This window comes from Oenanthe melanoleuca, chromosome 6 (genome assembly GCF_029582105.1).
Source record: "Oenanthe melanoleuca isolate GR-GAL-2019-014 chromosome 6, OMel1.0, whole genome shotgun sequence".
NCBI classification, from domain to species: domain Eukaryota; kingdom Metazoa; phylum Chordata; class Aves; order Passeriformes; family Muscicapidae; genus Oenanthe; species Oenanthe melanoleuca.
Genome location: NC_079340.1, coordinates 3,699,649 through 3,724,657, shown reverse-complemented (window position 1 = coordinate 3,724,657; position 25,009 = coordinate 3,699,649). Strand labels below are relative to the sequence as shown.

Here is a 25,009-nt window from a genome sequence, read left to right as displayed (position 1 = left end):
AGAGGAAGGATCAATATGGGTTCAGCTGGGGTCTCCTCATCAGGTTTTGCTCGTGCTGAGGCAGCAAACTCTGTCAGGGAAAATTCCTGCTGGAGCCAGGGCATGGGCATCACTCCCCCGTGGGAGGGAACACCCCAATTCCCTGTATCCCACTGCCTGGCAGTGCAGAAAGACCCTGGGACAGAGGGAAGTGCAGGGAACAGATTTTAAAATACAATATATGGAGGTTGAAACTGCAGGAAAACCCAGGAGCTATGCTGATTTGGACACATAATAAAGACAAGGAAGGCAGCAATCCAAGGGAGGATTTTTTTCCCCAAATGAGGAAAAAAAAGCATTATGCTCATCTTTAAAGTGAAAGATAAGATGTGAGAAAGAGATTATTTACTCAGAGGGTGGGCAAGCCCTGGCACAGGGTGCCCAGAGAAGCTGTGGATGCTCCTGGATCCCTGAAAATGTCCAAGGACAGGCTGGACATCACTTGGAGCACACTGGGACAGTGAAAAGTGTCCCTGCCTTGGTTTGGGGAAAGATAGCAGCAAAAACTTTTAAAAATCTTTTTTTTTTTTTTTTTTTTTTTTTAATTTTCTGCAATTGCAGGCATTTGCCTAAAGTCTCACAACCTCTGTGTTGAGGCAAACAATTTTCCCTCTAATTCCTCCCCATGTTGCCAAAGGAGCCAGCCTTTACAATCCAGCCCAAATAACTGGCCAAGCACACTGGGAAGTCACACCAGAAGAGGGGACAAAGCAATCTGCTGGTGACACCACTTGTGTCAAGCAGATTTTTAAAAAATACCTGGAGTGGTTTTCAAAAAGACCTGGTGTTTTATTGTAAAAGTGCTTGGCTGGGGTGCTGGGGTTTGTTTTAGAGGGGCCCCAGTCTCTGAGGAGCATCACAAGAACCAAGGCAATGGGGTTCTAAAGCTCACCACAGGGATAATACAGCAGGAAAATTGGAATGTCTGCATTAAAGAGCAGGAGCAAGGTGGGAAAGGAGAAGAAGTGAGAAAACAAAGGGGAAAGAAAAAACCTGAACTTTTATCCTTCTCTAGAAACAAAGGGATAACTCCCTCCTTCCCTCCCTCGGTTCATCACACCTTGCAAGCAGCAGAGGAGATCCCCAGGAATTAACATGGCATTACCTGGGTGGGAGGAAAAAAACCCCAACCCAGACAGACCCAAACCCACCCTGGCAAAACCTTCCTGGCTGAAACCATCCCCTGGGAGGCACTGCCTTCAGTCCCAGCCAGCTGACATCCCCCAGCAGGCTCAGACCAGGCATCATCACCTGTGGCTGTGGCTGAGCAGCAGCAGAGAGTCAGGATCATTAGCCAGGGCAGGGAAGAGCTAACCCTGCATCCCCCCTGCCACTGCTCTGCTCCCCTCCCCGCGCTGATTGGAGCAGCTCATCCTTCTGCTGATTGCAGCTGATGGTCCTGGCTGGGTTCTGCCCTTCCAGACCAGACCCTCAATTATCAAGGGTCTGGTTTTTATAAAAGGTTTGGGTTTTTGACTGTATTTTTTCCCCCCAGTTGAGCTATAGAGTTGATTTTTTTTTTTTTTTTTTTTTTACTTGGGCTCTTTCCTGCCCTGTCTGGATGTGCTGATGGATTTTGGGGCTTGCCAGAATCCAGCAAAACCAGGCTCACTGGGTAGTATTAACTTCTAACCCCCGTGTAAAAATAGCTGCAATAAAGCAGAGTGAATAATATCAGCTTCACCTAATGTAACTTTGATTAAAAAGTGCTGCCCTTCTTCATCACTCCTGGGTGGTAACTCCACAGAAATGTCCTTCCCCAGGGATGGAAAGCCAGCAAGGGCTGGGGAGAGAGCAGCCTGGACAGCACAGGGCTGCTGCTGAGCCTCACAGGGAAGGTGGAGGGGCCGAACTCAGGAAAAACCAACAAAAAAGAGGAAAAAAAAGCAGATTTCTGCCCATCTGGGTATCATGGCACACCCTTCCAACTAAAGCCCAGCTGCAGGACCAAACCACTGATGCCCACAGCACAAAATCCTCATCCCTTCCCTCAGATGCAGAAAACTCCCACATATTTAATTATTCTCCCCTTCACTCCTGGTGCCTGCAGACTGTGTCAGGAGCTGTTTTGTTCCAGCCTGCAGGAGGAGGCAGGAGAGGTTTTAATTTCACGCCATGCACCAGGCGCTGCAATTTTGGACACTGTTTGTTATCTGACTTCTGGCCCTATCTCTGGTCCCAGCACTCCTCAGGCAGCCGTGGCCAGTTGGCTTTTTAATTTATTCTCTGCTAGGATGGGGGTTCTGCTCAAGTGAGAGCCCTCACTCACAGCCCAGGCATGCTGGTTTAATCACAAAATTGGGTTTGGAGGTGCCAAGTTTGGTGCCACTCCTGTGCCACAGCAGAGAGGGCTGGAGGAAACCCCACTGCTGCAAATCAACTTTTCTGCACCCAAAAAAAAAAAAAAAAAAAAAAAAAAAAATTACCTGGAATGGGTTTAAAATTAAATCCCCCCTCAGATGGGTGAAAAGCCCAAATCAAAGGATGAACTCCTGGAGAGTGAGAGGAGTCCCAGAATGGTTTGGGTTGGAGAGGACCTAAAAACTTATCTAATTCCAAGCCCCTGCCATGGGCAGGGACACTTCCACTATCCCAGGTTGCTCCAAGCCCCATCCAACTGTGTGACTGTTAAAATTCCATCATCCCACTGGGAGATGCTCCAGCCAGGGGAGCAGCCAAGCCTTTCCTACCCAGATAAAAACTGAGATTTTGGACAGCAAGTTATCCATCTTTCCACTGGATTCCAGAGGAAAGCCAGACCTTTGCACATCATCCCTGCACCTTCAGAGGAAAACTGCACCTTCTCCAGGAGCACTGCTCCAGCTGAACCACATCTGCCCCTGCAGGAGGATGCAGCCACCATTGAATGGGACTGTGCCAACACCCTGACTGACTGACGGGTGTCAGCTTGGATTCTGACTCTGTCAGTGTTTTGGGATTGTTCTTTGCAATACTGTATTTCTATTTTAATTTTCCTGGTAAAGAACTGTTATTCCTAATTCCCAAATCTTTGCCTGAGAGCCCCTTAATTTCAAAATTATAATAATTTGGAGGGAGGGGGTTTACATTCTCCATTTCAAAGAGAAGCTCCTGCCTTTATTGGCAGATACCTGTCCTTCAAACCAGGAGAAGAATTCCCTAAGTTTTTGTCATAAGCAGAAAAGCAAGGCATGAAGTCACATTTGCAGGCTGGCAAGCCAAGGCATCCCTCTTGTGCTGGATGTCCAAAAAACTCCCCCAAAAACCAGCTGAGCACCTTTGAGACAATCACACCACAGGGAAACTCTGCCCAACGATTTTGTTGAGTGAACCTTCTTCCCCAGCCCCAACCCCTCCTTTCTTCCAGGGTGGTTTGTCAATACAGAGTTCAGCCCTGAACTCAGGAAAGGATTGGGGATGAAAGGAATCAGGAGCAGGTAAAATGACAGCACAGCCATTTCCACGGAGTGTGGAATACCAAGAGGCAGCCAACAGCTGGGGAATCAATACCTCCCAAGAGGAGGGATTATTAGGGGCAGAAAGGGGCTTGAAAGATCCATAAGTGCCTGAGGAGTGACTATTTCCAAAGCACTGCTGGCTGAATGAGAATTGCCTTGGGAAGGATCCCTGGGTGTGCCTTCATCCTGGGGATGCTCAGGCAGGGATGGCAAAATCTGGCAGCAAAACTCGGCTGTGCCATCACCCCCCACCTTCCTGAGGCTCTCTCCTTGCAGAAGGGAGCTCTCCTCTTCCCTTGGTGCCCCCTGCGAGGTGCCAGGTAAGACCCCAAGAGGGATTTTGGGGAAAGGCATTTTGGCCTCTGCATTTCCTTTGGAGATGCAGCAAGAAGAAGCTGCAGGAGAAAAAAAAAAAAAAAAAAAAAAAAAAAAAAAGTGAGGTTGCAATTCTTCTTAGCCCAAAGCACCTCTGCAGTCATTAACCAGCCACATCTGTCAGCTCCCTGCAGTCCTGTTCCACCAGCACTTTTTAAATCCCCATTTCCCTGCTTTGCTCAACCCCTCCACACAAGGTCCATCCTACAGAACCATCAGCATCCCCCCCAAAATGAGGAGTGCATCTGTCTCACACCTCTCCACAGAGCCACGGGAAGGCTCCAGCATCTCCTCCAGCACTCCCCAGCCACAATGACTTCAGTTCTGAGCCCCAGGAGGGCTGGTTACCCCCAGCATCCCCAGGGATGAGCATCCCAGCAGCAAAACAACAGCACAGGACAACATCACCCTGCTTCTCCCTGATGCACCAAGCCAAACCATCCTCAGCCTCTTGGAAAACACAAATCCAGGCAGCTCCAGATGAAGGTTTGCCCTCTGGGCACAGACAGGGAGCTCATTTTGAACAAGGATGTCTCTGGGCATTCCAGCTTTGCACAGTTTCACACACCCAGCAGCTCTCCCTGCCAGGAGCAGGCTGCTGAAAATGCAGCTTGGAGGGAAATTCTTGTTCAGCTCAGTGCTAAGCATGTTTAAATACAAAAGTTCCTCCTGGATGAGAGCAGCCTGGAGGCCAGGGAATCTCATTTTCCCAATTGCTCACAGCATATCTGGGTGGGAAAAAGGAGTAAAAGCAGAAGAGCTCTCTCCTCTCTGACCCCCCTGCAGCCTGTGCACAGTTATTTATTTATTTAAACTCTTTTTTTACTTTTTTTTTTTAAAGGTGAAAACATAAATAGGATTTTCTTTCAAGAGTAGAGTGAGAGGAGGGAGTGGGGAGGAACCTTAAAGAGCAATTTTTGAAATGTCAGCAGGCAGAGAGTTTGCCCAAGGAGAGCTCAGATGTGCCATTTGTTTTTCAAAGGGAGGTAAAAAGATGTCACATGCCTCAGTTTGCACCCTTCAGGTCCTCAGGTGGCCTGTACAGCAGGAAAAGAGCCAGGCACAAGACAAAAAAAAAAAAAAAAAAAAAAAAAAGCTCTACAAAACCTTCATCCAGAGGAATTCCTTCTATTGAAATTTATTTTATATTAAGTGTAAGAAGAATGAAAAACTTTTCTGTTTAATTGGAGGAGTTATTTGCCAGCACTTAGCTTGGGCTAGGGAAGGAAGGCAAAAAAATTAAGGATGCATTACCACCTGGCTCAGCACCAGCAGTGTGAAAAAATGGGATTTTTTTGTCACCAAAACCCAATGCCTGGATCAGAGGAAGGAAATAAACATCCAGCAGCAAATGTGGGATATTTTGGGCACTGCCAAGCCCCCAAGGTGCAGTGAACCCCTCCTGGTGTGGTGGCTCCAACACTGCCCTGGGCAGCCCATTCCAGAGCCTGAAAACCCAGTGAAGGATTTCTTCCTAATATCCAATCTAGGCACCCACTGGAGCAAAACACCCAAGTCAAAGAAAAAATTCACCTGGCTGAGTGCAACCCAGAGGCTGCAGCCCAAAGTGCACAGCCAGCTGTAAATAAAAGGTAAAAAAGAGCAATTTTGATGTCTGGATGCAGCTCCTGCTCTCAACATTCCCAGTTCAAGACTTAGCAGGGAATTTAAACAAAAGCACCTTGTTAAAGCAGTGATAAAGAGGAGGATTTTTTTTTTTTTTTTTTTTTTTTGAGAGAGAGAGGGAGAAGAAAATGCCTGTTAATCACCCATTGCAACCAACCACGAGGTGCCCACCCCAAGCTCCACCCCATTAAAAACCCCATTAAAATGCAAAGCAAAAATTAAAAAAAAAAAAAAAGAAAAAATTAAAAATTAAAGCACAGCATGCAAAAATAATGTTTCAAGAGCACATCTCCTTCAAACATTCTGTGGGCCAAGACTGGGATGCTGCTCCTCTCCCCATCCATCAGGCTCAGTGAAGGATTTGCTGTGTGGGTTTTGTTTTGTTTATTACTTCTAATGACTTTCTCATTATCATTTTGCTGTGAAACATAAACGATGGTTATGGGAGGAATCATATTATTTGGATGGCTTTATTAAATTAGAGAGCAAATCTGTGTGTATTTCTGGCTCAGGATAAATGTTTGAACTTTGAGAGGCCAAAATTCATTTTCAGACAAAGGCATTTTTGGGAGCTTTGGAATCTGTGGTTAAATTTGCTGCAAGGGAGATGTATGGGGGTATTTCTCAATTTAATCCCTTCTAGAGATTTAACCAAATCACCAACCCCAAAACCCTGCTTCTACTTCTGCCTGTGAGAAACTTGAGACTTGTGGAACATAATGGAAAGATAAAGGGAAAGCAGAACTGAAAAGAAATACAATAAAATAATGAAATCATCCTGTCTCCACGTGCCCATTCCCCAAGTTCTCACAGAGGGGGACTTCAACCAGCTCACAAATTTTCTGGGAATAAAATCACTGTCTCCACACCATCCTCTGGTGACAGTGGGAGACTGTGACACAGGCACACAGGATGAGAAAACTGCTGCTAAACAGGCACAAGTTTCACTTTTTTCCTCCTTTCCCTCCCTCCCAGATCAAGGAAGGGAACAGAAGCCAAATGCATTTTCCATGCAACAAATCAAACCCACCCCCCCTCTCTCCCAGCCTTTTAGAACCAATACCTGGCACTGGAATAAACCTGTTAAAAAGAATAAATTCCCCCAAGCACACCCAAAGGGAAAAAGCAATAGAAAATCAACCTTGATAAAAGAAGTCTTAAATGAAAGCACTTTCAGTGTGCCAACTCAAAATGTATGGCCCAGGGAGAGAAATCCCTGCTGGAAAAACACAGCAGGGAAGAATGGAGGGGAAATTCTTGGTGTCTCCCAAATATTGGGGCAGGGAATATGATGTGACCTGCAGGGAACAGGTCTGTGGTCTGCAGGACCCCAGAGAATTTTATGGGAAGGACACCCAGCAGGGAAATGCCAAGCTGGGAACAAGTAAGATTTACCCTGCTAGTAATTCAACAACCACTGGGTTGCTGAAATCCTCCCCCCAAACACTCAGGAACATGTTTCTCCTCCTTCTCTGTAAGGGAGGTCCTTGCAAGCAGATTTATTTGCACAAAAGCTCCTTCTCTTTGCTCCTCTCCTTCCTCCTCCTCAGCCCCTGCCAGCTCTTTGGGTTTCTGACTCCAACCAGTCCCATTAAGCTGTGACACCACCTGTGCCTGAAAAAGGGGAGGAAAATCCTTGTGAATCCTCCCCACAACCTGAAGAGAGCTCTCTGCATCAAGGCTGACACCCACCAGCCCAATTCCTGCCATCCTGGATGGGCAGGAGAGAGCTCAGATTCCTGAACTTACATAAAAACACTGGTTTTGTCAAGGCCACAAATGCTTTATGACAACTCTTGAGCTGAGAGCTGCAGGGTGGCAAAAAACCCTGCAAACCCATCAGCCCTGACAATCCTTTTTGTGTTCTGCACGTCCCATTTCCAAACCCACCTCCAGGCAGGTGTTTCAGGTGCTCAGGTGGAAGCCATGGGTGGATCTGGGAGCACACAAAATGAGGGGTGGTGTCTGAAACAGAGCCTGCACTGAATGAAAGGCTGAATTTCAGCAGACAGCAAGGAGCTGTGGTGTTTCTTTTCACACACCACCTGCACCTCAGAGCGGGGCTGCAGCACCAAACAGAGATGAAGAGCTGATGTGACACTCCTGCAGCAAAATCCTGTGCCCAGGAATGGAGTCCTGCTCCTTACAACAAAGGCACAGAAATCCCACAAACACAGTTTATCCTCTGCAGAACATCTCCTGGCAGCAGATCAATGGGAATAACCTGAAGGTGGTGAAAGCTCAAGCACAAGGAGGGCTCCATGTCCCATTCTCCTGTTGGAGAAGATGAAACAGAGGAATCTTGCAAATATGAATGCTCAGATTCTGGGAATATAGAAACCATGAACGAAATTGAAATGAAAGCCAGGTTTGAGATACCAAGCCCTAGTTACTAAATAACCATGAAACAATAGGATGGCCCCTGAAGGTAATCCCCTCTTGATTAAACAATGCTCTTGGCCAGAGAGCAACTCCAAAGCTCACAAAAGACTTGCCAGGGTCCAAAGATTAGATCTTAGAATTTAAAATACAACACATTATGCTAATATAAGGATTCCTATAGGCTGCATGTAAATGCTATAGAGTCTGTATTTTGTATTAGATTGGTGAGTGGAAATTAGAATATTCATTATGGAAAAAAGATTTATTGTTATTGCAAACAGGAAGTCGTTCTCTTTACTCTCTTTACTCTCTTTACTCTCTCTCTTACCCTCCCTCTTCTCTCTCTCTCTCCCCCCTTTAAACCTGAAACTGCAACTAAAGCCATTATCTTTAACAGAGTATTTGAGTCTTGTCCTACACCTACCCCAATACAAAGAATCCAGGAGTCTCCCCCATTCCCCTTCTCCCCCAGTGGTGCCACCCCCTTCACTCCTTCATTTTCCAGAACCAAGAGCACCCCAGAGGATCCAACACTCCCCCAAACAGGTGGGGAGGCAGAGAAAGAAATGGTTTGCCAACCATCTTTTTTCCAAACTCACAGAAAAGCAGAGAGAGAAGAGCTCAGCCTCCTCGGGAGGCAAAGCCTCCAAAAGTTAAATGCATCGTGAAAAAGAAAACTTCTGCCGCTGCCTAAAAAGGTTTTTTGACAGGTCTTCATTTGTAACCCACAAACAAATGCAGTTTCTCATGCTCCATGGACTCTAATATCACTTCAGAGCAGAGCTTGAACCCAACTCTCCGTTGAAAAGCTGGAGAGGCAACCACATTAAAGCAGCTCTCTTCACTGCCTCTGGGCACACAGAAATCTTTCATTTCAGGAGCTGCACCTGAAGTGCCTGGGAGCACAACCTGAGCAGGCAGGAGCTGCTGCTCAGAACCATTTCAATGGCTTTGGGTGGGCCAGTCTCAGCTAAGTCAAGCCTAACAAACAAGGCAATATTGCACGAGGCTGAAAGAAAAAGTGCTTTGCCCTCTCTCAGCAAGTTTCAGAAATCCTGCTTGCCCAGAGAGCCCCTTGTAGGACATTCACAAACACAGGTGAGCCTGGAATTCCATATTTCATCTGGGTGACAGGAGCAGAGTGTTTTTACCTCTTAATTTTGTGTTAATTTTGCCTCCTTGCTGCCTTTCTGCCGAGTTCCCAAGATTTGGTGTCAGCCACCACCTCATCCCTCATCCTGAGGTCTACAGAGCCCAGCCCTGTCACCAACCACAGGAATCCTCTAGAAAGAAAACCTGCAGGAGGGAGATAAGCAGCATCTCCTCCACTCATCAGAATTCAGGGAAAAGACCAAAACAAATATTAATGAGAGGCACTTAACTGTGCCTGTTCAGCAATCAATAACAGAGGACAGGATACACAGCTGGGCTGAGCATCTCACACCACTGCTGTGCTGGGGTCCAAACTGGAGGGGGGGGTCTTTAATCCCAAATCCCAGAACTAGAGAGACAAGGGACAGTGACAAAAACCTCACTCTTTTTTTTTTTTTTTTTTTTTTTTTTTTTTGGCTGTGTGTGTTTAATTATTACATCCACTCTGAGCAGCCACGCTCCTCTTTTTGTTGAGATTTTTTTATCAATCTGATTATTCCCAATTATCAGCCTTTTGGCCATGCCTGTGAGTGCTCTGGAGCATCTCTGTGTGTGTGTGTGGGTGGCATTTTCTCAATGGGAAAAAGCACAGTGGAGCTCTGGGTGGGGAAATGGGGACAACCAAAGGCTGTGACCACAGAAGGACACAGGGTGGTGGCACCTGAGCTGCAGGGAATAATTGGAGAGCAGAGCAATGCCTGCAAGGAAGGAGATGAGCTCAAGAACTGTATAAAAAATTCATTTTTCTGTATAAAAAATGAAACCTTCCCCTTCAGCTCTCCCTGGTGTGGCTTCTCTGCACCTCTGGCTGAGCTGGGTGCTCAGGGCAGGTGCAGGGGTGCAGCCCAGCTCCCTCTCTTCCAGCAGGATTCCTGGCACTGGGAGCAGGTCCTGCAGTGCTGGCTGCAGGAGCAGAATGGATTTCAGCTCCATTACCCTTCACATTCCCATTCCATCACGCTCCACTGAGGCTTTTTAAGCAGATCCCCCCCCAAAAAGGCTGCCCAGCCTCAAGCTCGGACGTGCAGAAGGGAGGTGAGGCTCTGCCCTTCCCAAAAACTCTCCTTCTCCTCACCACCTGCCATTGGGCTGGCTCTGCTTGCCTCTCCCAAGCCCAAAAAACACCAGACAGTGTGACCTGCTATTTCCCTCTCAGCCCCATCAAAGGCAAATCCTGGAGAATTTTCTCCTGGCGGGGGGTTGAGGAATCTGCAAACATCTGGATGTGCACATCCAGCAGGTTTAATGAAGTGTTTTTCCAAGCACTGCTGCTGACCCAGGGAGATTTGGGGTCATTTAAATCACACAGGCAGCAAAATTTATTTTCAATTTCAAGGTTTTCCTCCAGCTCTGGTAACGGGACAGAGCACAGGTAGATCCCACTTTATCCTCAGCTCGGAAAACTTACCTCTAAATAAAGATTTACTGATTAGGGAAAGATCATCTTCCACTGATGGCAATGGAGAAGTGCTAAAAAAGCACCCCTTGCATGAACATACCACCCTATCAGTTACAAACTCCTTTTTTTTCCTCTTTTAACACCAGTTTGAAGGTGATGCTGGTGGCCAGTCTGCACCAGCAAAACCCCTTGACCACACAGAACAAGCTCAATTCCCTGGGAAAAAAAAAAAAAAAAAAAAAAAAAAAAAGACAAGCAACCACCATCCTACACAAAATAACAGACCCACACTGTCTCAGAAAAACAAATAAATACATTTTACAAACCTCAGATAAGGCAAATCTCCAAAACTAAAAGCTCCCCATTTTTTTCCTTTCTTGAACCCTCTATTCACTTTCCCTGCTCTCTCCATTATTTAACAAAATTAATCACCCACACTTTAAGTTCCCCCAGCAATTAATGGTTGGAATTAAGTAATGGCCCCTAATTTTGATTGAAACTTCTACTTAGACCAAATTCCCTCCATCTGTAATGAAAATAGTTTGAAACCCACACAAACAGTTCAGTTCACACATAAATATTTAAAAACCTGATAGAGAGGCTGATTTAGTCTATTATTTTACCACAAAGTTTGACCAGCAGTGGAAAGCTTATTATACATGACTGTCACTGACACATTACAAACTAATAAAACACAAAATGCAATTCTCAAGAAGAGATTGGAATGAATCTATTGCAAGAGCGATTTTTATGGTTCTTTTGAAATGCTATTTCTCCCCAGCTTTGCTGTCAAAATGGCAACATTTTCCCTAAATATTTCCATCTTAATTAAAAATGGTGTTTTTGTTGAAAAAAGTGCCAGCTGCAGCTTCACATTCCCATGCTGCACAGAGTGAGGATGTTAATGTGTGCCCAGCTCAGGGATCTGCTGCTCATCTTGGTTACCTAAAATTCCAGTGTCCCTCAGTGTTGTTTCAGCACCACCATAATCATCCCCTAATTCAGGTGCTGTGGCTAAAAAAAGGAGTTTAAACCAACAAACTGTGAGTAAAAAAACCTTAATTTAGGTGCTGCGGATTAAAAAAAAAAAAAAAAAAAAAAAAAAAAAAAAAAAAAAGGAGTCTAAACCAACAAACTGCGAGTAAAAAATGTTAAATATATTTTTAGTGATGGGGTTTTTTGATTCCTGGCATGGAGCAGTTGCCACTCACCACCTGAATGAGTTAAAAAAATATTAAATTGAGTTAAAAACCATTTTAAAAAAGAGTTAAAAACCATCCAGGCTGATGACTCCGAAGTGAGGTTTGGAGAGGGAGTTAAAACAGGGATTGAGGGGAGAGGATGGGTGCAGCTTTTGCTGGCTAGCATGAGATAATAAATTACATCCCAGGCTTCTGGGAGAAGATGGTGACCAGAAAAAAGGAAAAAACACTCAAAACTAATTGCCAGCATTGTCACATTCACTCCCTCCTCACCCCTCTGCTCCTGGAAAAGGGAAGAGACTTGAAGCCAGCTCTGCCCAGATAATGTGATCACACTGAGATCTGGACTGTCCCCTGGAAAAAAGACCTTTTCCAGCCCAGGAGGAGCTGTGGGACCACAAGTTCAGCAGATCCATGCCCTCAGCACCCATATGAAGGAATTTTGTTGGTGAGGATGTTTTTCCTTTTTCCCATTTCTTCCATGAGGAATGATCACTGACCTGCCCAAGTTACCTTGCCCCTCTTTGCCTGTGCTCTCCTCACTCAGAGAATGCTGTTGGATGTTTTCCCATCCTCTCCCTCTAGATAATTCCCTAATTTCCCAGCACAACAACCCCTCCAAGGAGGCACCAAATTACTTGGCTCCCCTTTCTGGTCCAAACCTGCTGTTTTCCCTGTCCCCCTCATCCTGCCCAACACTGGCCAGAGCAATACAACTATTTCTAATTTCCAGGCTTTCCCCCCCTCCTTTGCTGCAGTAGCCTTCCAGAAAGAGCCCAAGCTTTGCCTGGTGGAAATGACTGTTATCTCCAGGACACTTTACACATTACTTCCACGCCATTTGGAGTTTTCCGCCCCAGTAGTTTCTGTTGCATCTCTCATTTCGCTCCTTGGTCACGTGTATTAAAGGACCAGGGTCTCCTGTTCACTGGTGAATCCAGACAAGGGACAGGGGACACTTTTTTTTCTCCCTAGGATGTCACTCAATGCCCTCTGGCATCACAGCAAACGTGCCAGCAGTAACCACAAAAACTGGCACAGAGATGACCTTTGACAAAGGATGTTCCAGGTCTGAGCACCTGCTTGGTCACACCTTCAAAGGATAAAATTATTTAAAGTGAGGGTGCCCAGAGAAGCTGTGGCTGCCCCTGGAAGTGTCCAAGGCCAGGCTGGACAAAGCTTGGAGCAGCCTGGGACAGTGGGAGGTGTTCCTGCCCATGACAAAGTGACGGAGTAAATGACCTTTAAATATCCCTTCCAACCCAAACCATTCTAGGATTCTGAACATTCCAGGGTTCTGACATCTACAATGTCAGCTGTGCAAACCCCTGCAGCCCCAACCCCATGTTTTACTCAATGCACTGCAGTCTGTCTCATTTAAATTCCCTTCTCCAGTCCTGGTGGAAAAAAGCAGGGAGGAGATGACAGCTGGTGCCTGCTGTGCTTCCAAGCTCCTGCCTGAAGACACCACCAGCATCCCAAAGCCAGGAGGAAAACCCAAGACAGGGCCTGCACTTCTCAGCCCATTTATGTTTTCCCTGCATGTGGAAAGCAGCAATAAAGATGATTAAAACTGAGGATGTCCAGGAGGTCTGGGAAGTGTTTCACTGCTGCAGATGATCACCTGTGCAACACACACCATCCTGCTACAACAAATCCCAGTTTCCTGTTTGTCCAGCAGGCACTGGAGGTGGGAGATCACCAGCACTGGGCATGCCAGTGGGATGGAGGGGAGATGGAAGTGCTCAGAGAATCACCTTTCAGTCCAACAGCTTCAATAACTCACTGCATTGCTTGCTGCCTTTCCAGGAAGCTTTAAAGACAAACCAAAAGTCCTCCACAATGAATGAATGAATGAATGAATAAATAAATAAATAAATAAATAAATAAAGTTTTAAAACTGCACCTGGTTTGCTGAGGAGAAGTTCAAGACACTTGCAAATTTTTGCACGCTCCAAGGCAGCGGAAGGAAGGGATGACTGGATTTGGGGAGGGGGGGGATGAGTTATTCACTGTAAATAATTCGTTCAGCTCTAAACTCTGCATGGAAATATAAGGATAAGGAGGGAAGCAAAACAATGAGTGAAGGAAAAAAATAAATGAAATGAGGAAGGAAAGCAGCCAGCAAAGATTTCAGGCCATTTTTGCAATGTGGCAGCAACATCTTCCTTATCAGCTCTGTTATCATCATGTCCACTGTGAAGGCTCTTTATTTAAAGGAGGGGAGGACAGAAAGCCCCAGAAGGTGTTTGGGAGTGTGGAAGGGGCTGGGTGATGGAGCTGAGGGGGCGCTCAGCTGTTCTGTATGCACAGCACCAGGCCTGCAATAGAATTACACGGGAACAGCAATAGAATTATACGAGCCCCCAAAGACTCCTGGGCAGGATGGCAGGGAAACCGATGTAATTACTGCCATTATTACCCTTAAAGCAAAATAATAATTTTAATTACAGCAAGGGCTTTTGGGCCTTTCTCTGCTCCTCCCTGCCCCTGCTCACTGTGCAGCACGGTGGGGACGGGGCAGTGGCTCTCCCCTCCCTCCTCCCCCACCAAATCCTTCTCTGCTCAATTAAGGAAAAGGCATCATAAAAGCCACGATTTCAGCCACACCCCCACATATTAAGGGTGGGGATGGTGTCCAGCAGCTTGTGAAGGCTCAGCCCCAAAGGCTGCTCCCCGAGCAGAAGGGGCTGCTGCTGCTGGCGAGCGCCCGCCTGCCTCCCAATTAAAATAAATCACTAATCAGGGCTCAGCTCAGGAGACAAGACACCTGCAAGCTGGGCTGTGGCTGCCTCAATGCTGTGTGCAGACCAGAAACTTTCCTTTCCACTTTTAAACTCCTCTCCCACAGCCCTGCTTGCTTGAATTCGGGATGAGCACATTGGCAAGGCAAAGGGCTGCAGTCACAAATTTGAATACTTGAAAGCAGAGCTCTAATTCCTGTGTCCCTGTGAAGCTTCAGGTACTTCTCTTGTGATCCAGCTGTGATTTCATGAATGACTGAATTGCAGTCTCTGGCCCAGTGCCAGGCTTTTTGCTGGAAGATCACAGGATCATGGAATGGTTTGGGTTGGAAGGTACATTAAAGACCTGCTAGTTCCAACCCCTTGCCACAGACACCTTCCACTAGACCAGGCTGCTCAGAGCCCCCTCCAACCCTGTCCCTGAACACTTCCAATGTTTTATAAATATCACAGAAGGAATGGGGTGGAGGGGAGCACAAAAGGAGAGAAAACTCCAATGGAAACATCCAGCAAAGAAACCAACCATTAAACAACCTTTCTGCCAGAATTGCTGATGCTCCAAGGCCAAGAGGAGTCTAGGGATGGTTTAAACTTGATTGGATGTTGGGGGCTTCTAGGAGAAAACAGCTTTTTCCAAGGAGGCACTAGACTTGAAGTTAGTACAATTTAGGTGGGAAAAGCCCTCTGGGGATGAGTCCAACCATTCCCCCAGCACTGGCAAGGCCACACCAACCCACATCCCCACCATCCTCTCCACATCCTCATCCACCACTGCCCCAGGAGTTAAAGGAAAGTGGGAAGTTGTGTGGAAGCCCCAGGAGGTTCAACCTAAAAGTGTTGAACTGTGACAATCCAACAACCCTGAGCTCCCTAGGGATCCAGCCAAATGGAAGAAAAAAGGTCAGGTAAACAAGATTGGACTAGCCAGAAACTGAGGCATGGCCACAACAGGCTTGGCAATAGATCTCTCCTTGTTTAAAAGCCAAAAAAACCTGAGACTCCCAGAAACGTGGGTGAGGGGGGTAGAAAAGAGGCTGTGAGCAGGAGATGGGAGTGCAGGGGCTGCATCCAAGAGGAGAGCAAGCCCTGAAGGTCAGAGCAGAGCGCACCAGCAGCCGGAGCAGCGCCGCGGGGCGCACGTCCTGGCGAGCTGCAGAGCCATAAAAGCCCATTACAGCAAATCAAACGGCAGCCAGCATGACGGCCATTAGCCCGAAATGAGTACACAGGAACTTAATGAGCTCTGGCCAGCCCAGCTTGGACAGTTCAGTTGCCAATTCTAGCAGGATTCCCCTTCCCTTCGCCGACGCGAGAGAGCCCAGACGGGACGGACGACTGCCCCGGAGCAATTTGCCCTCTCCCAGCCCACCAGCAGCTATTCCAGGGATGGGATTAGCACACAGCAAGCACAGAGGAGATGTGCCACTCCAGCAATCCCAAGCTGCTGCCGTGCATCCTCTCCATCCCTCCCCGCCGCCCGTGCCGGAATGAATTCCTCGCACCACGTAGAACACCAGGATGGGTATTTAGAGGCAGCACTGTTTTTAAAGGTCAGTTTACTCCGTGTTCCATTTATTTGTGCACGCTCTTCTTTTGGCTTTCCGAGTGGCACGCAGCAGCAGAGAGGTTTGAATCGCCCGTCGGTCGCCGCTCCATTAGCTGCGACAACCGCGAATCGATACATCCATTTATCTCAAAATTAAAAGGAGAAAAACCCTCATTAGCTGCCAAATCTGCACGGAGACAGCCTGTTGAAAACCACACCAGCCTCTTCTCTTTCTCCAGGCTCCAGCCCTCTTCAGCCATTATCCACCAGCCCTTGGATTTGGGCTGGGTGCTGTCTCAGGTGGATTTTGGCACCTGTGCCCTCCCTGCTCACCCTCAAGCTGTCTGGAGCATGGGGTGACCTGTCATCCCTCACCATGGCTGCTTCCCCAGGTGTCCCCCAACATTTTTCCACGCCACATCACCTCCAGATTTGAGCAGTCATGGGCAATAAACAAAGAAAACCGTGGCACAGGTCTCAAAACCAAGAGCACATCTCCTCCTTGAGAGCCCCCACACACAGAGAAAAGTTTACTGCTGACACCTCCCACGGCCTGCAGCCCTTGGAAGGTATTTTAGGGGTGAGACCCCCATGCCCTGCTCTCAGAGTGCCTGGCAAAGCAAGGCTCTCTCTCCCTGGCAGGAGAGCAGAGTGTCTGTGGCTCATTACCTCTGATCGGTGCCCTTGGTTAAAGATCACGGGCAGACACTGGAAGCTGGCTCGTGCTGCCTCCTAATTAGATCAGGCCAACCTCCAGAAGAGCACAGCTCCCAGGGCCAAGTGGCTGCAGGGGGGGAACACTGGGCTTGCTGCACCCCAAAGAGCCAGGCATCCCTGGAAATCCCTCACAGCAGAGCCACGGCTCACAGAGGTGACATGGCACTAAGGCTCAGCCTCTTCTGCTTTTATATTTATTATTTTGTCCAGATCACCTGCCTGCAGTTCCCTTTCCTCAGCCAGCCCTGATTTTCTACATCTGAGAAATGTAGAGAAATGTACATATGAGTGGTAGGACACAGGGGAATGGCCTTCAACTGCAAAATTAGATATTGGGAAGAAATTCTTCCCTGTGAGGGTGGAGAGGTGCTGGCACAGGGTGCCCAGAGGAGCTGTGGAAACATCCAAGGCCAGGTTGGAGCAAGCAGTGGAAGATGTCCCTGCCCATGGCAGGAGCTGAGCTAGAGGAGCTTTAAGGTCCCCTACAACCCAAACCATCCTGTGACTCCAAGATTCCATGGTTCCAAACCAGCACCTTTGCCCTCCCTGCTCCCCAGGCTGGCCACAGGTCAATACTCGAATTGGGGAATATTCAAGCTTTGCAATATTGGGTTTTAGGACAACAAGATGTGGCATGGAAACTCCAGGCATGTAAAAAAACTGGTGCTTAACACAGCCCTGGTGCTCTGGGGAGTCACAGAAACCCATTTCCATCCCTTCACACAAGGAGCAGGTGTCTGCAAAGCCAGAGGTGAGACTGAGGGCAGGGGAGAGGAGCCTGCTCTGCTCCCATCCTGCTGCCATTCCCTTTGCTTTGCAGACCTCTGCAGGCAGAGCACGGCTGGGAGGAGCAGCAGCAAGGCACTGCCAGCTCCAGGGGCTCCAGAGCAAAGCTGGGAGCTGGGAGCACCTGGTGTGGACTTTGCCAAGTCGTTTTTCCACCCCTGGTGCTCCAAAGGGCAGCAGCAATGCCCCTGACCCAGTGTCACTCTCAGGGGAGGGTTTCAGGTGACTTGGTGCAAAGATGAGACTCCATCTCCCAGCTCATACATGACAAGGAGCTCTAATGAAGAAACCTCATCCTGGCAGCAGAGGGATGGGGAGGGATCAGAGCCCAGCCCATCAGCAGCAGCAGGAATATTAAATACACCCCGGTAACACAATCGTTTGCACCTCTCAGGTACCAAAGCTGCTTCCTTTCACACACACACACAAAATGCACAAGGGGCCTCACCTCCTCCTCCTGGCACCAGAAGCCATCTGACCTAACATGAAAATTCTCACTGGATTAGTGTGAGTCTGAGCCAGATAATATCCTGTGGCCCCTTCCCACTTATTTTATTCCAGGGACATTATGGGACAAGTCCTGTTAAAAGAAATCACCAGCCAGGGCAGAAGCGTTTGGGCAGCACTCTGCCAGAATTCAGGCATTTGGAGAAATCCCTGCCTCAGGTCACCTCTGTGGCAAGAGCTGTGCATCCCCCCAGCTCCAAGGAAGGCAACAAGACCCTCATTTACAAACTTTCTCATCTGTCATGGGAGAGATGCCACCAAAGTGCCACATCTCCTCACCCACCTCCTTCCCCCAACACGCAAACTGCTTTGCTTCTGCCCATTTTCAGACAGTGACTTCCAGAACTTTCATCCCCATGAGGGTCCAGGGCAAGAGCACAACTCTATATATTGGTGGCAGCACGAGTGGCCAGTTATGTTGGGTTGATGTGGCCAGAAATGTGAATTCTGTCACCATCTGTTGAAGTGGGTGGGGCAGTGACCCTTATCTCTATGGCACATACTATCTGCTAATGGGCCATCTTTAAACCAGCTGGGCAATCATCTTTATCTTTCCCACATCCCATCCTCCCTCCAGGAAGATATCATCTGCTGCTGGCCCATTCAGTCCCACTGCATGACTGATAAAATTCCATCATCCCACTGGGAGATGCTCCAGCCAGGGGAGCAGCCAAGCCTTTCCTACCCAGATAAAAACTGAGATTTTGGACAGCAAGTTATCCATCTTTCCACTGGATCCCAGAGGAAAGCCAGACCTTTCCACATCATCCCTGCACCTTCAGAGGAAACTGCACCTTCTCCAGGAGCACTGCTCCAGCTGAACCACATCTGCCACTGCAGGAGGATGCAGCCACCATTGAATGGGACTGTGCCAACACCCTGACTGACTGACGGGTGTCAGCTTGGATTCTGACTCTAGCAGGGTTTTGAGATTGTTCTTTGTAATACTGCATTTCTATTTTAATTTTCCTAGTGAAGAACTGTTATTCCTAATTCCCATATCTTTGCCTGAGAGCCCCTTAATTTCAAAATTATAATAATAATTTGGAGGGAGGGGGTTTACATTCTCCATTTCAAAGAGAAGCTCCTGCCTCTATTGGCAGACACCTGTCCCTCAAACCAGGACAGGGGGAAGAGCCCCAGGCAGGCAGAGGGTTCCTACCTCAGGGATGCGGACGCTGTAGGGCTGGTTGTGGAACTGCGGCGCGTTGTCGTTCACGTCTCCCACCTGGATGTTCACCGTCCCTTTGATCACCTGGGGAGACCCAAGGGCAGCAGGATGTGGATCTAGACCTGAAGGAGCTTGTGGCTGTGTTTTTGGGTGCAGAGGGCACTGCAGTGACCCACATTCTCCCCTCCGTCCGTGCCCCAGATCGTGAAATGAGAATTCACACTCACCCCTTCGCTGTCACTGACAGAAAATTCAACCGTGAATTCTGACTTGGTCTGAAAGAGAAAGAGAAGGAAAAAAAAATAAACAGCTATAATTAAAGTTACTGTAGTGTTTATCTGCAGGTGGCAGGCTGGGGACTTGTAGCCAATGTCATTACACGCAAAATGCTTTCAGGACCTTCCCAAAGAGGAAAGGTGCTTGAGTGCCATTACCTGCTCTGGACAGAAAATGCTGGGCAATCTGAATGCCAGCAGGGCTCCTGAGTATTCCACAGGCAGGGAGATGCCCTGCCCCGGGGCAGGAGGATGCAGGGCTAAGGAATTGACCCCCTGATTGGCAGCTGGGCACTTAAAACACGGCAAGGTTTAGTGGCAATGCAGCACATCTCAGTGAGCACCTCTAAATCCTGCTCCTGCTTCCCCAACTTACCTACCACACAGCTGGGAATCTTGGGACAAGAACAGGCTGAAATTCCAGGAAAACACCCACACAATTATCTCTGCTCCTCCTTGCTTTCACTAAATGAACAGCTTGCAGTAGGGATCTATTCGAGCCACTGATGCTGGGGTGAGCAACAAGTGGGAAAAAGCAAAATTTTGGGGGGATCAGGGCAGGGGGATATTGCCAGAGGATGCAAACCTTCTCTTCCTGACCCTTTTCTTCCCAGCAGCAACAATTTTGCTCCTATTTCACCAAAGAATTGTGTAAAGATGAGCAGCTCTGGCCACCACATTAATCTGGTACCCACCCACCAGCTGGTGCTTTTTGCTCCCCTCCAGTCCTGGCAATCCCTTCCCACCTCTGGTGTCCTTGCCCTGCCTGAGCTGCTGGAGCACAGCAACTCCCTGTTTCCCAAGCATCATGCAGTAAAGGCTGGAAAAGCCAGCTTGAGATGGCTCTCCGTGCTGCAGCTCTGGTTGATTTATTCCTAATAAGATCGGCTCAGGGACAGGGAGCAGCCAGCAGCACCTGGAACAGGAGCTCTGCTCGCACCAAGATCCAAGTTCATCCCAGAGAAGGGTTTGGGGAGCAGTGTGTACCCCCTGCTGCTCCCACATTTCATCCAAAAACCTGCAAGTGCAGCCAGAGAAAGCCCTTTCCTTGGGGCAGTGCTCCCAGGGAGAAGGAAGGGCTGAAATCCCAAAAAAAGAGGAGATTCTGCTCCCTGTGCCACCCCATCCTGCTGCACCTGTGCCTTACAGGGCTCTTTTTGCCCTGCTCATCCAAAGCAATAGGGAAGAAAAGGAAAAACAGGAGATAAGAAGCAACCTGTTGAGCGTTTAAATTTTAAAAACTCCATGGAATAATCAGAGAAAGCTTCCACGTACAACTGCTGTCTCTAAAATTATTTAAACACAATTCTTTAGCCTGGGGGTCTGCCTCTTTTTTTTTTTTTTTTAATCCGTTTTCCTTCTAATCTTTATAGGAGTAAAAAAAAAAAAAAAAGTTTTTAAATTCATTTTCCCTCTATACATTTGCTCCTTCCTCTTTTTCTCTATTTCATCTTTTCCTACATCATTTGCCTTATTATGACTCCTTCTCCCTTCTTTCTCCTCCACTGTATTCACCTTTTCCTTTTCCCTTCCCTCCACTTCTCCTGAGTGGCTTTCTCCCCCTGCCTTTTTGAACATGTGCATCCAGCCCAAGTGTTCTCTGCTCCCAGTTTTCTGCCCATCTCCATCCCTTCCTCCACCATTAATTGTCATTTACGCCTCTCTCACGTCCTTTACACCATCCAAACTCTGCCCAGCTCCCACCCTCCACGCCACAAGACACCTAAAAATCTCCTGATCACCCTCCTGGGCTTAAGGCTGGCATGGGAAGTATGGGGAAGCAGGAGACATTTGGATGAGGGAAGATTTATGACTCACACCAGCAGCTGTTGGCACGGCGAGGCGGAGGGGAGAGGGGTGAGGAAAAGCACTTTATTTTCCCAAAGTCTCGCTCTTAACACTGTGAAATTGGGTTTCGCCTTCCCCCCAGCAGCACCAGCCTGAGCAGCATCCACCCCCCTGCTCCCTGGGCACATCCCAGTGCCTGGCTGGCTCTGCTGGAAAGGCCAGAACTGGAGGTGTGTTAATGGGGTTGATCTTCCCAAGGCAGCTGCTGGCCAAGCACTAAAAGCAGGCAGCACAAGCATAGAGGAAATTCAGCACGTTGCCCAAATCACACTGTATTTTCCCACTCTTCCTGCTATCCCTTCCTCCTTGCTCCAGGAATGCAGCAAGGGCCAAGGTTTTAGCAAAGCAGGCACCTGGATGGGATTCCAGCCTTGCACACCAAAGCTGCCTGTGGAAATAGGGGTGGTGGAACAGCTTTGAGGCAAGGATCTTGCCAAATTTAGCATCCAGCAGCCTGAATCCATGAGAGGATGAAAAGTCTTGATGAGATTGAATAAGCAGGGATACCTCACATCTCTTGACACGCTGTTCTAAATAGCAAAGGATTTAATTGGCATAGAGATTTAAAGAGGAAGCCTGTGCACTTCCCTGACTGTGTGAGCAGCCTGGCTCCTTGGCAGATCACCTCCACCTGTGAATTCCTTTAATTCCAGACCCACAGGTGTTATTCCAGCACCCAGGAAAACCAACAACCCAACTCAAACCAGAGCATGCTGTTTATTGCCTGTGAACTGGAGACAGTGACAGGGAAAGTGGGCATACCCAGATTCCCAACTCTCTTGGGTTGCAGTACAGGATGTGAGCAGAAATGTGAATTCTGTCATCATCTGTTGAAGTGGGTGGGGCAGTGACCCTGATCTCCTGGCACATATCATCTGCTAATGGGCCATCTTTAAACCAGCTGGGCAATCATCTTTATCTTTCCCACAGCCCATCCTCCCTCCAGGAAGATATCATCTGCTGCTGGCCCATTCAGTCCCACTGCATGACTGATAAAATTACATCATCCCACTGGGAGATGCTCCAGCCAGGGGAGCAGCCAAGCCTTTCCTACCCAGATAAAAACTGAGATTTTGGACAGCAAGTTATCCATCTTTCCACTGGATCCCAGAGGAAAGCCAGACCTTTCCACATCATCCCTGCACCTTCAGAGGAAACTGCACCTTCTCCAGGAGCACTGCTCCAGCTGAACCACATCTGCCCCTGCAGGAGGATGCAGCCACCATTGAATGGGACTGTGCCAACACCCTGACTGACTGACGGGTGTCAGCTTGGATTCTGACTCTGGCAGGGTTTTGGGATTGTTCTTTGTAATACTGCATTTCTATTTTAATTTTCCTAGTGAAGAACTGTTATTCCAAATTGCCATATCTTTGCCTGAGAGCCCCTTAATTTCAAAATTATAATAATAATTTGGAGACAAGTAGTTTACATTCTCCATTTCAAAGAGAAGCTCCTGCTTGATTGGCAGACACCTGTCCTTCAAACCAGGACACCAACCCACCAAGGAGGAGCACCCATCTCAGCTGTCCCAGAGGATGTAGAGCCACCATTTATGTGGATTTTCCCCAGCTTTACCTCTCTGTCCAGGGGCTGCCTGAGCCACACCACGCCGGTGACGCTCTCCACGGCGAAGAAGCGACTCGCCTCCTCGCCGACCACCCCGAACACCAGAGGGTCATTGTCCAGGTCCCGGGCCAGCAGCTGGGTCACTGAGGAACCTGGGAGGCACAGAGAGGGGAGAAATGCTCAGCAAAACGAGGCAGAGAAGAGGAAAACCCGAAAACATCCAGCTTGTCAGAGAGCAGAGGTTGGCGGGACACCTGGAATCGCATCCACATTCCACATGCTGGAATCACATCCAGTGCCTCAAGGGAAGTGTCTTGGGCTGCAATACAGGATGTGACAGAAATGTGAATTCTGTCACCATCTGCTGAAGTGGGTGGGGCAGTGACCCTGATCTCCTGGCACATATTATCTGCTAATGGGCCATCTTTAAACCAGCTGGGGCAATCATCTTTATCTTTCCCACAGCCCATCCTCCCTCCAGGAAGATATCATCTGCTGCTGGCCCATTCAGTCCCACTGCATGACTGATAAAATTCCATCATCCCACTGGGAGATGCTCCAGCCAGGGGAGCAGCCAAGCCTTTCCTACCCAGATAAAAACTGAGATTTTGGACAGCAAGTTATCCATCTTTCCACTGGATTCCAGAGGAAAGCCAGACCTTTCCACATCATCCCTGCACCTTCAGAGGAAACTGCACCTTCTCCAGGAGCACTGCTCCAGCTGAACCACATCTGCCCCTGCAGGAGGATGCAGCCACCATTGAATGGGACTGTGCCAACACCCTGACTGACTGACGGGTGTCAGCTTGGATTCTGACTCTGGCAGGGTTTTGGGATTGTTCTTTGTAATACTGTACTTCTATTTTAATTTTCCTAGTGAAGAACTGTTATTCCAAATTGCCATATCTTTGCCTGAGAGCCCCTTAATTTCAAAATTATAATAATTTGGAGACAAGTAGTTTACATTCTCCATTTCAAGAAAAGCTTCTGCCTTTATTGGCAAACACCTGTCCTTCAAACCAAGACAGGGATTCAGGCTGTGCATGGCCTGGCTGCTCTGTGTGGCACAGAGGTGCTGATCCACAGATCCTCTCCTTCCTTGCTTTTATCAGAAGAGAAACTCAGCCTGGTGCAGCCAGAGACCCCCACACCTCCCCTGGGTAAGCACTGCCTCCCCAGCAGGATCGGGGAGAAAACAGGAGGGAAAAAATCTGCTGGATGGGGATAAGGATGGGTAATTCCCTAAGCTGCCTGGCCTTGAGGATGGGGGGGATAAGGATGGAATTTCTGCTCGGCCACACGGATTTGGTGATGGGGAGGGGACAGCCTGTGTGAGCCACCTTTGGCAGCACCCTGCCCCCAGATCTCCTGGCCAAGGAGATGCCCAAATTTCACCCCCCTGGGAAGCTCCAGCAGACCAGAGGGCAAAAGCAGCTGCACAGTTTGGAGAGCAGGGTGAGAATTCCCAGTGGATTGGCACGGCATCAATCACGGGGAAAATAATGGAAAAATCCAATGCAAGATTCCATTAATAAAGAATTAAATGATAGGAACGTAATTATTGCCAGTCAACACGATTTTATGGAAAATAGAGCTTGTCAAACAAACCTGATTTTGTTCTTTGATGAGATTACGACTTTGGCAGATAAAGGAGGAATAATAGACTCCTGTAAGGCGTTTGCCTTCGCCCTGGGTGACTTTGTGATTAAAAATGTAGTGCCCTGGGACATTGGTGAAAACATCTGGAGGGAGGACTCAGCTGGCCTGGCAGGTCCCAAGGCCACCAAACCTCACAGGGGACATGCCAGTGTGATGTAAAATTGCTGCTGGTACAAGCTGGGGTGACAGCATGGCACATAACAGGGAGGACCCTTGGTAATTTGGGCTCTTTGGGGAAAAAAAATCATTTTTTTGACCCTGCTCCAAGCCACCTCAAAAGGCTGGAAGGCCACAGAACATCCCAAAGGCAGCCCTGCTGGCAGGAATGGGGGTCCAAGCATGCAAGGAGCCATTCCACAGCCTGCCTGGAGAGCCACAGTGCTCTTGGGCAAGTCAGGAGTGGATTTCAGGCTTCTGCCAAGGCTGCAGAGCTGCAGGCTGCCTGCATCACCTTCAGGACTGGACACAGGTGGAAGCCAGGAAATTTCAAGAGCTAGCAAAAAAAGCTTTTCCTTTAAAAGAAAAGGCTTTAAAAGCTTGAACTGCCTCGTGAGTGACTAAGAAGAGTGAGATGA

General features: G+C 48.2%; 2 protein-coding genes across 2 annotated transcripts in view; both read right to left on the bottom strand.

The window, feature by feature from the left end:
* UNC5B (unc-5 netrin receptor B) overlaps positions 1–25,009 on the bottom strand; it is a 132,962-nt gene that overhangs the window by 11,977 nt on the left and 95,976 nt on the right. The window lies entirely within an intron of this gene.
* CDH23 (cadherin related 23) overlaps positions 1–25,009 on the bottom strand; it is a 157,787-nt gene that overhangs the window by 110,802 nt on the left and 21,976 nt on the right. The window contains 3 exon segments of the mRNA XM_056495621.1: positions 19,075–19,167; positions 19,311–19,358; positions 22,785–22,927. Coding sequence (XP_056351596.1) covers positions 19,075–19,167; positions 19,311–19,358; positions 22,785–22,927 — 284 coding nt within the window.